Source organism: Leptinotarsa decemlineata, unplaced genomic scaffold, assembly GCF_025532065.1.
Source record: "Leptinotarsa decemlineata unplaced genomic scaffold, Ldec_3_MD MMD2_tig00000505_RagTag_RagTag, whole genome shotgun sequence".
In the NCBI taxonomy this organism is placed as follows: Eukaryota; Metazoa; Arthropoda; class Insecta; order Coleoptera; family Chrysomelidae; genus Leptinotarsa; species Leptinotarsa decemlineata.
The window spans coordinates 17,970,996-17,983,028 of record NW_027412549.1 but is presented as its reverse complement, the minus strand read 5'-3'; the positions used below and the strand labels follow the sequence as shown (position 1 = coordinate 17,983,028).

Sequence of the window (12,033 nt, the reverse complement as noted above, 5' to 3'; positions counted from 1 at the left end):
CAGACAGATTACTGTGCAGAGTACAATAGACGGTTGGTTGAGAGTGGAAGTCACAGCATTCTGACATTATGCCTCAAACTGTCAACTATGAACTGCCTTATACCTAACCTAGTAGAGAGGACTCGATTCTCTGGGAGAAGAAAATATCAAGAGCAGATAGTTGTTGATTGACAGATGGATCAAAACACTTTCAAGTTCTGGTGCAGATGTTTTCAGTCGCAGACCCAGGATAGAGATATCAATCTGCCTAGAGACTTATGCGACTGTATCTCAAGCGGAAATCTATGCTATTGAATTGTGTGCGGAGATATTGGTAGAATCCAGCCTCATACACAAGTCAATAAAAATATTCACGGTCAGTCAAGCAACGTTGAAAGCTCTTGGATCCTACTGAGCAACGTCTAAATTGGTAGCATTGCCAAAAACGGTCCTCCTCAATAGGAAGACTTAATGAATTGCCTCTGGTCTGAATTTCTGACCATACTGTCCTGGAAGGTAATGAAGCTGCTGACTTCCTTGCAAAGGAAGGAGCTGCAAGCAGCTTTATCGTACCAGAACCTGTCATTGGCATCGTTTTAGGCTTTGCCAAACAAATATTGAATACCTGGATGGCAGGAAGATTCGTGGACTTCTCTGGCAGAATCTTCCAGGATTGGCTCACTCCAAGGCGTTCACTCACCTTCCGAAGTTTGAGATCAAACAGTTGTTGGACTACAGTGGTGATGAACTGCGATGTCTAACAGGCCTTCTCATAGGCCACTGTTGTCTGAATCATCATAAGCAGAGACTCGGACTGTCGTAAGTCAGTGTGTCGCCTCTGTTTGGAAAATTATGAAATAGTAGAAGAATCACACGTTAAAAGGTAAGACCTCGTTAGTCCTTAGCTCGCACAAGTTTCTCAACTTCTGAGAGTTGACGTTCGTATGGGGGCGACAGCTGATCATGCGTAGAAGTTACTTTCAGATAAAAACTAGAAGAAATAGCCCAACCGAAACAAATACTTACATATAAATATTTATTTATACGAAAGAAAACGTGCATTCCAAACGAATTAGTCCATCGAATCATACGAAAATCACTTTATCAAGAGTTCTTATCAAGTTATATCCGGGGCCTAAAAAGTTTCCTAAGCCGCTTCTGACTACGGTTCAGATGTACTAAATTTTCAGTTACCTTGTTATCTGCCAATTCATATTTAATATTTGTTATTGCATAACATTGATATTGAATAACATTGAGTGACTGTTGAGTTCTCGCTTGTAGATGTTCACATCGCATTAGAGTATTAAAATTCAATAACGATGAACTATCTTTTGGAATTATTGATATTTTTAGTAACACTGAGTATATCAGTAACAATTTTTGTGCATTATCGATATGGATATTGGAAGAGAAGAAATGTACCTTATTTGAAACCCATCTTTCCAATGGGAAATAACACCTCCATTTTTCCCAAAGGAATATCCCTTGGAATTATATCCAAATATTTTTACGATGAATTCACGAAGATGGGATGCAAGATCGGAGGTAGGTAACTTTCTTTATCAATGAATCAAACTGTATATAACGAGTCACCAACTAAGGGCTACATTCCCACTAAAAGCCATCAAAAGTCATTTCGAATATATTTATTACAAATGATTGCATTATTCATAATATCTTCATTACTTCATTATTTATAGCAGTTACCTGAAAATGATTCATTATTCCACTGCTTAAGGAAATATACTATAGTATATTTGTTTTGATAAGTTGTCTTCGTTCCAAAATCATTCAGGTTGAAAATAACGTGCAAGCTATTGGTACAGTTACAGTACAGTGGGCAGTTCAAAAAATGAGGTGAATGTTCAAATTTCGCGGGTTACTACATTTATTCAGCGATTTTTAATTTTTTTATCTTGGTACACTGGTCTTGAACATATACAGGGTCTTTCACGACGAGCGTTCGTAAGGAATATATGGCGAACGATTCAAAATAAAAACTTGAAATTTTGTGGTAGTGGGCTTTACAAAATAGTCTTCTCAACTAGAATATTTTCAACTTCCGCTCTTTTTCTGTTATACCGGAAGTTGAGGGAAACTTCCTTATTTCAAATGGAACACCCTGTACACATTTTAGGCCCACTTTATATAACAATGCTTATACCCAAATTTGTTAGTTTTCGAGATATTAATTTTTTCTGAAAAATTTGACAGTTACAGCACCACTCAGAAAAAATCATAACTCATAGACAGTAACAGTTGAAAATGTTTTATTTCACAGAATCATACCGTAAGCATCAAGTCGTGAACAGGTCCATCGAATTTTCGAAAATAATTTACAGGGTGGTCGAAATTTCCACCTAAAACATAACATCGAGAAAACTTATGCAACACAATTTTTTCAAATGCAAAGCATACACTATTCTATTATTTTTGGATACTACAAAAAAAAGATATCAAATTCATGAAGAATGTCCTATACCTAGAATACATCCCTGGTAAGATATATTCGATTTTGGGAAATATTTGAAATGTAAATCATTCGAAGCAATACCTCAGTATGAAGTGAACGTCTGCGATCCAAAAACTACAACAAAAAATACAGGTCCGTATTTAAAAATTCAAAGATGGGGTAGCCAAGTCAGATAACACCATCTATAAAAGATTTATGGATATATTCTTAGAGCACACATCAAGTGCCAATAGCAAAATGTGGACAGATTTTCAAAATGTCTGCGAATAAAGAAGATTTAGGTAAAAAAGTAACTTGAGATTTTTTGGGTTTTCGTGTACATCTCCAGAACCAAAAGAGCTTTATTCGATTTCTTTACATCATTGAATATGTCTCCATCGCAGAGTTTACATCCTCACTTTATGGACGCCCAATTTTACCGCCAGTATTAGGTCTTAGAAAAGACTTGTAACAACTATCATGGTATTTAGCATCAGCAGCTACTAAATCATATTCAGAATCAATACGACCAACGACAGCTTTTGATAGTCATCAGAACGATCTTCAGCTAATTTCAAAATGGATTCTTTAAATTTGAGCGTAGAAAATTTGTAATTTTTTTTGTCGAAGACCCAGCGGTTTCTTTTTCTCAGCCTGTTCATCTGCTTCATCGCCACAAAATACGCAGTTTTCTTTAAAACTAAAGCTGGATTCGCTCACTCGTGCTCTAGTACGAGGTGAGCTTACTTTTGAAGTGTTGCTTTTGCTCGAGTAGGGTAATTCCAAGTCATAATGTTGCATAGTCGTTGGCTACTCAGCTTTTTAATTTTTTCTTGAGTTTTCAATTCAGGAGATATTGGCACAACTATTCTTGTTTCAGGTGTATTCTTTGGGATCGATCCGCAATTGGTTATCGTGGATCCGGACGTCGCCAAAGATATTTTAACTAGCGATTTTGGTTATTTCGTGGCAAGGGGTGTATACAAGACTTCGAGTGACCCCACAACTGTGAACCTTTTTACCCAGGATGGATTTGAATGGAGAACTGCAAGGGTATATGTTTCATTACCAACCTAACAAAAAAAATCATCAAGTCGGAGTCGTATATGACTCTCATTAATTTTTTTTAACCAGATAACTGATAATATGGAGAAATGTAATGAAGTCATGTTTAATTGAATAGAAGTGACCGATACTGGCCGATATCTATATTAAGACTAATTGATAGAGTTTTTACAAAAACCGCGACACGTGTTTCGTTATACAATAGCTTCCTCAAGCGGAATCTCTTGCTTACGTTCGAGGAAGCTATTGGCTCATTACGTTCATTACAAATTGAACAGCAAACGACAAAACTCCAATTTCAAAATGAGAGAATTTACAATACGTTCAATATTGTTATGTACAACACTGTACAACATTGTACTGGCTACATCTTTGAATAATTATTTATTGCAAGTGAAAAGTTTCATTTTCACTTACATAACAATTGAATTGTTTCACTGGAAAATGTAATTTTTCTTTCGTTCTTCAAGTTTCTGATGATAATTTTTTGTATAATGTTCAAATGATATATGAACATTATACAAATTCAATCGATTTTTCAATGGATTAACTGGGAGATAAATGGAATGCCTTTTTACTTTTTATTGTCACAAATATTCATTCCTCAATTTATTCAAGTAACAATTTATTTGTTTAAATTTAATTGATTCATGCATTTGTTCGACACATTAAAAACGATTGTTCGCAAAATTTGTTCTATTTTAAAAGACACTTGATTTAAAATGTTACATGAATTGATTTGTTTGATGAAAAGTTGCGAATACTTATAGATTCATTGTTTGAAATTTTTGGAAGTAAATATCATATATACTTTTTTTGCAACTATCGAATACTCACGATGCATTATTTGGAACCTTTGGTGTAATAATGAATATTACTGGAGTTCTTTGCCAACACCAAATCGTTATTTTTAACACCTCGACACGTGTTTCGATCACCAAGTGATCATCTTCAAGAGGAAGATTAAACTGGAAACTTTCCTAAGCTAACGTTATTTATGCTATGCAGGTAAACCATACGGGAAAACCACCCATACAGGTACACCACCCGAAATTAATTTTACAATTTGCCTTATCTATTATTTTACAATATGTCCTTATTTAGTGTTTAAATGTTATAGTTATATATAAAACAATTTTCAGCTATATAAAAATTAATTTCACATTATTCCTATCCAAATTTATTTTTACAATGTGTTCTTAGTTCCTATGTAGTAATCAGTAAATCCAATAGTATAAAATTACAATTACAGTAATATAAATTTTTTTACAAAAAGGCTCAACTTACTGTTAGTGAGGATGGCCGTAATGAAGTGACTTATTTTATTGTGAGGATGTATATTGATGTGTTTCAATTGTTTAAATGTAACAGTCTTTTCGACACGGCCATCCTCACTGACAGTGAGTTGAGCCTTTTTGTAAAAAAATTTATATTACTGTATCATTTTTTTGTGATACAATAATATAATATATGATATATATATATATATATATATATATATATATATATCATATATATGTACATATATATATATATATATATATATATATATATATATATATATATATATATATATATATACATATATATTTCAGGGATGATATCATATGATGAAGTGCCATTACAGGTATACATCCGTTCGTCTTTGACATAATCACGACGTTTCAGTGAAATCCCACTTGTCATTTTCATGCACTTTGCTTGACTCATCTACCAAGCAGATCATATGAATATTGCAAGTGTGATCTCATTGAAACACCGTGGTAATGTCAAAGATGAACGGATGTTCACGTGTGTAACACAAATTTCATCCTTGTTTGTTATAAACTGAACATAAATACACCATGAACTGACTAATGAGTAGACGTAAAATGAATACCCAAACAGTAATTAGTGCTTTCAAGCATGTATCCGCGTTTCTTACATAACAGTCAAAGATCATTTGACCTCATTATTATTTTCACAATATACATACTACATGGGCTGAGAAGTGTCGGCCTAACACATAAATGACGCTAGTAGAAATTTTATGATATTCTATTCATAAGTTTGTGAGTTATCGTGCTAAGAGTGATACTACTTTCGTTATTTTCAAAACAATGGATCAAAAACAATTACGTGTTTTTATTTTACTCCATCAGAAACAACAATTTAACGTTGGTTTGCTGACTTCCAACATGGTCGTTGAGACACCGATGACGCAGAAAGCAGTGGACGTCCAAATGAGGCAGTAACCCCAGAAAACATAAAAAATTCACAATATTGTTTTGAATGATCGAAAAGTGAAGGTGCGTGCGTTAGCTAACATTGTAAAGTTTAGAACCTGAATTCTGCCTTTTGATAAAAATGTGGGAGATATTACTTAAGAATTAATAATAATAATCGACTTTATTCAGTATTTAACATTACATAATAGGCGAAGTTCAGCTATTAGCTACTCTTACACTTAACCTAATATGCATTATAAGAAAAAAATTAAAAATAAGTAGACCAAATAAAAATAGATTGTGTGATGGAACAATTTGTTATAGGAGTATACAACAAGATCATAGTTTAATGTATACATTCAATTCTTCTGATCACATATTGAATTTTGATTTTAGTTTCTTTTTGAATGTGGATTTCGAAAATTGCATGAGATCCTTAGTAATCGTATTATGAAAAATACAGCAAGGAAGGAAAATGATTGTCTGAGCATGGCTGACGAATGACGAGGGATGTGTAAGTTTTCGTTAGTTCGAAGGTTGCAAGGATGGAGCTCTAACCTCTTTGTCAATTTATTGAATAGAAAAACAGGTATTTTAGATTTCAGTACTGAATAGGTGGTATTGCAGAAGTTACATTCCCTGAGAACGGACATTGATATCGAACCAAGATTGGCACGAGCTTGGGAAATATGTTCAAATTTACGTATTTCCAAAATGAAGCAAACACAAGAATTTTGCACACGTTGTATTTCGTACTGATTAGCGGAATTCAAGAAGGGACCATAGACAGGGACTCCATAGTTGATTTTCGAAAGGAAAAGCGATTTTGAAAGTAGCTTTTTTGTGGACAAGGACAAACTCTGTCTATATGGATAAAGAGCTTTGAGAGTGGCATAGAATTTGATCATGTGCGTTGAATTTTAAATCTTGATCGGAAGTGATTTCAAGTTTTTTGCAGAGTCAACCGATTTGAGTATTTGGTCACCTATTTTTAGTTCCATATGATCTTCAGCATATTGTCTTTGGTTTATGTTGCCGAAGAATATGATATGGCATTTGCTAGGATTCAGATTCAAATTGTGTTTGCTCGACAGAGTTTTCATGACTTCAAGGTCATCATTTATTTGATTTTGGGATACTAAGATGTTGTTAGGTTCGATAATATGGTATAACTGGGTGTCATCCGCAAATGCTTGTACTTGACAATGCTTAATTTGAGAATGCTTAATTTGGACCAAGAATTGAGCCTTGAGGTACTCCTGATCTAACCCTTTCAAGGAATGAACTTCTATCATCAACAAGTACTTTTTGATATCTGTTGTTCAAATAATAATTGAAAAATTTCATGACATTAGCTGAACATCCATAGTATTTGAGCTTGGAAATTGTCATACCTACTACATCTTGTACTACATTTTGTCAATGAGATCAGTTATTATTAGTATTTTATACGAAAAAAGAGGACATGAAGGGTCCCCTAAACTTTTTTTCCATAATAGTTGATTTTTTAACTTCCCGCTAAGAAAATTACAACTTTTAAAAAAAGAAGAAGTGAGCGATAGATAGTTTCGTTCAAACATTTCCATTCAAGTGATTTCGTCAAATGAATTTCAAAATTTTGTGCTACAAGCGAGAAGTTGTAAGGATGCCCTGCAGGATCCAATGTTTTTTTTCACTTATTTTATTTCTCTTCAACTCACAGGTATAAATTACAAATTACACATAAAAAAGCATTGCTACTGAAATGCTCGATCAAATCAAAAATTGATTAAGGCTTTCTGATATATCGATAACAATATTATTATGTTTGTGCAAGTATTCTTTGTAAAAATGCAAAAAAAATGTATGGGATTGAAAACTTAAACGTTGCTGACCCGTCAAAATTTAGACATTTTTTAATTTCTCCTGTGGAAGCCCCAGGGTACTGCCCCCACCAGTCCTTCCCTAAATCCGGCCCTGGTTGGTTGCTGGCAACGTTTTGTTCGAAAATGTAAAGAAGCTATTGGAAGGATTGATCACTGTGTAAAATTATTCATGATCAATTCTTTTGATTGAAAGTTCATTCAGATGTTTATTTGAAAAAATACAGAATAAATTTATGAGATAGTTGTATTTTAAAAAATATCACACTAGAGCAGATTATAATACAGTACGAACAATTAATTTGAGAAATGAATTTAAAATTTTGTCTTTGGAACATAGACTTACCCTTTGCATGTTGGTTTTTCTCTACAAAATTATTAACAATATAATAAATTCTCCTTAACTGTTAGCTTTGATAAAATTTAATATACCTTCTCGCAGAACCCGAACACTAGTTATTTTCAATATACTTCGATTGGTAACAACTACTAGGGCTAGGATTGGACTCTCTCACAAAGTGAATTTAGAAGCATTTGCTTGCATTATATCTTGGATATGAGTGTATAATGCTCTCATGTGTGCTGTTGCTGCATTAAGCACTTTTTTTCTTTTTAATATTAAGTTACAATGTTTAATTTATTCATGCAATAAGACCGATAGGTCTATTTGGATATAAATATATAAATGAATACATTTAAGTGAATTTGGAAGTTAGTTTCACCCATCTAACTTGTTCTCTGTGAAAAACCGTGAAGAATAGATCCACAGTGAATTTATCGTGAGGCTTAACTTCTGTGAATCAGATAATAACATATCCATGTTGAAGAATGAAATATAATTTGGAATATTTTATGAACAATTCAGTTTTATTTTTATTACGTAACAGGCTTGTATTAGTAAAATATTACGATTCAAAAATTACAGTTTCGTGATCGAATAACACCAATTACGATGAAATATGATTATGAAAAGAACTTCAATCTTTTATCTCAATTTTCATTTGATACGAGCATAAAAGTTGATCACGGAATTATTTTTCAATATTGAGATATTGTAATCTTTGCAATGCTAAGAATTGTAAAAATTGTGTTCACACTCAAGATCTCTCGAAGATATCGAGTTAAAAATATATTTTGAAAAGATTTTGTCGAATTCTCGATACACTCAAATTCTTGCATATTTCTTGCAGAATTTTTCAGACTGAAAGAAAGAAATACGAGTATGTCAATAAAACAAGATATCTGCGTGACAGAAATCCATCGTATATCTACTGAATCTTGCAAATAAATCTACATCATACGAAAATCATTAATTTTCAAGTATGTATCGATGATTTGTTGAAATTTTTTTTCTTTCCTTTCTTTCTCCCAATTTACAGTACATTTCTTTAATGCTCCCCTCTTTTATCTTTTGAAAAGGTCAACTCAAAAAATTGAAATTTTGGATAATGAAATTAATGCATGAATACTTTATTTCGAAGTGAAATTGACCGATGAAACTTTCAAGATGGCGCCTGGGCGCCATCTGATAAAAAAATTAAATGGAAAGGGGGGTTTTGTGATACACCCAACCCTAGAATATAATGTCAATATTTCTAACTACTACAAAAAGGCTGGCGAAACTTTTAATAATTGTCTGAATACATCGACATTTAACTTCATAATATGAGATAATAAGCTTGACTTATGAACAGCCTATCCGACATTTAACGCTGAACATTTTCGAACACAGAAACGTCAATATCTCTACAAATATTCATTATTCTTGGCCGTATTTCCAATATTGAAGCAGATTCAGTTTCGTATACTTTTTGCTTCGAATAACCCCATAAAAAAGTCTAACGGTGTCAAAACTGGCGAGCGGGCTGGCTATTCTGTAGGAGTATTCGTCAGGAGCTTCAAAATGATGTGTCACAAGACCACCTTTTCCAGATGGCGCCCATTCGCCATCTTGAAAGTTTCATCTGTCAATTTCACTTTAAAATAAAGTATTCATTCATTAATTTCATTATTCCAAATTTTAATTTATTGAGTTGACCCGTTCAAGAAATAAATGGAAGGGGGGGAGGCATTAAAGAAATGCACTGTATGTACAGGGTGTAACTAAATAGGTGTAAAACATTCAAGGAGGTGATTCCTCATCGAAAAAAAGATATTATTCCTCATATAAAGAAATTTCATTGGAGCATCCCTTGTTAAGATACAACCCCTTAAAGGGGGTACATAAAATTTCTATAACAAATTTTTTCACAAGCACTAAAAAAGTTACAATTTTGAAATTAAACTGACGTTTTGCACTATCAAAAAGACACTTAGCCAGAAATTTATTTGGTTTACCCCTTGGTTGTGAGGGGTGGAAAACGCAACCCCTAAAATTCATTTCCAATGTAACTTTTTGTCTTATTATTTGTTTACCATTTAAAAATCTATTTCCGATAGCCTGTTTCAATCTAAACAAAAAATGTCTCCTGGGTTTTTTGCCCAAAATAAACCAGTTCGCAGCAAAAAATTATTTTAGGAATAACTACAGAGAAACATCGTTATAAATGCGAAAATACGAAACTAATCTATCTGGTCGGTCGCTATTAGCGATAGTGACAATTAAATTGGTATGATCCGAAATTGAAATCATACTAATTGTGTGTTGTTGTTCTGTTCTTAATTTGTTACTTCAATAATTCACTTGTTATTAAAATGGCATACACAAATGAGGAAATGGCTGATATGCATTACGTTTACGGTCTGTCGCAGGGGAATGGGTTAGAAGCTTCTAGAAGACATGCTGAAATGTATTCTCAACGGCAGCATCCTTCACATAGAATATTTGCTCGACTCCATCAACGATTACGAGAATATGGTTCATTCGACAAAAGAACGCAGGATTGTGGTCGCCATCGAGAAGTACCAACACCACAGCTTGAAGAACAGCCTACTACCAGTACTAGAAAGATTGCTTTTCAGCTGAATGTTGATGATATGATGATATTTCGAATTTTAAAGGAACAACTCTTATACCCCTACCATCTGCAACGAGTACAGGCACTGTTACCGCGAGACTTGCCGAACCCTCTTGAATTTTGCAATTGAATGCTGGAAATGATCAGAAGAAATTGTGACTTTCTGAAGACGATAGAATTCACAGACGAATGTAGTTTTTCTCGGGACAAGATTATTAATTTTCATAATTACCACATATGGGCTGATGAAAACCCTCACGATCCCCGGATCTCAATCCTCTCGATTTCTCTATTTGGGGCCATTTACAGCATTTGGTTTATCGTACCCCTGTTCGCGATGTAGAGGACTTAAGAAACCGCATCATCGATGCGTGCAGGGTAATCAGAGAGACTCCAGGAATATTTGAGCGAATACGTGGCTCAATGCGCTGACGTCTAGACGCATGCGTAATGTCTGAAGGTAGACATATTGAACATCTACTATGATTTCTACATGTTGTGTGTTTTGTTATTAATGTATTAGTTTCGTTTATTACCCTTCAATCTTATAATGCAGGTACTAACTACAAAGTAACAATAAATACAATTCGCATTTATGACGATGTATCTCTGTAGTTGTTCGTAGAATAATTTTTTGCTGCGAACTGGTTCATTTTGGGCAAAAAACCCAAGTGACATTTTTTGTTTAGAATAAAACAGGCTATTGGAAATAGATTTTTAAATGGTAAACAAATAATAAGACAAAAAGTTACATTGGAAATACATTTTATGGGTTGCGGTTTCCACCCCTTATAACCATGGGGTAAATCAAATAAATTACTGGCTAAGTGTCTTTTTGATAGTACAAAACGTCAGGTCAATTTTAATATTGTAACTTTTTCAGTGCTTGTGAAAAAATTGTTATACAAATTTTATGTACCCTCTTTAAGGGGCTGTATCTTAACAAGGAATGCTTCAATGAAGTTTCTTTATATGAATGATCCTATCTTTTTTTCGATGAGGAATCACCTCCTTGAATGTTTTACACTTATTCAGTTACACCCTGTATATTTTTCTACCGATTTAGTTTGTTCGCCGAAGTCTGAAACACTTTTTATAATTTTTAAGTGTCTTTCTATCGAAGAAGAATTTTTTCAGTTCATTTGGTTCATTATTCATCCGATATCTGTGAAATTAAAGAGTTTCTTGAATTGAAAAATATATTGATATAATTTCAATGAAAGGTAAACCTGGATTCTCTGGCGTAAAATAAATCCATTTAGTGTTTAGGAGCAGAGCTTTTTTTTAGATATTATTTCAATGAAAATTTGTTTTTCAGGCGAAATCAACTTCCCTGTTCACTTCTGCAAAAATGAGAAAATTTTTGGAGACTATGTCAAAATGCGCAGATGAAATGGCAGCTAGTTTGGAGCAGAATGCGATTGAAAACAGCGACGTGAAAATGCTCGAAGTTATGGCATGTTTTACAACTGATGTAATTGGTAAGAGCAATTTTTATTTCACTCGTC

The 12,033-nt window shown here is 33.5% G+C and overlaps 1 protein-coding gene across 1 annotated transcript in view; it reads left to right on the top strand.

Annotated features, from left to right (window-relative positions):
- Positions 1-1,234: 1,234 nt before the first annotated feature.
- LOC141479905 (cytochrome P450 6a8-like) overlaps positions 1,235-12,033 on the top strand; it is a 28,382-nt gene continuing 17,583 nt past the window's right edge. Inside the window, exons 1-3 of the mRNA XM_074174123.1 lie at positions 1,235-1,527; positions 3,315-3,487; positions 11,844-12,006. Coding sequence (XP_074030224.1) covers positions 1,302-1,527; positions 3,315-3,487; positions 11,844-12,006 — 562 coding nt within the window. The 5' untranslated portion in view covers positions 1,235-1,301. The remainder of the gene's footprint in view (positions 1,528-3,314; positions 3,488-11,843; positions 12,007-12,033) is intronic.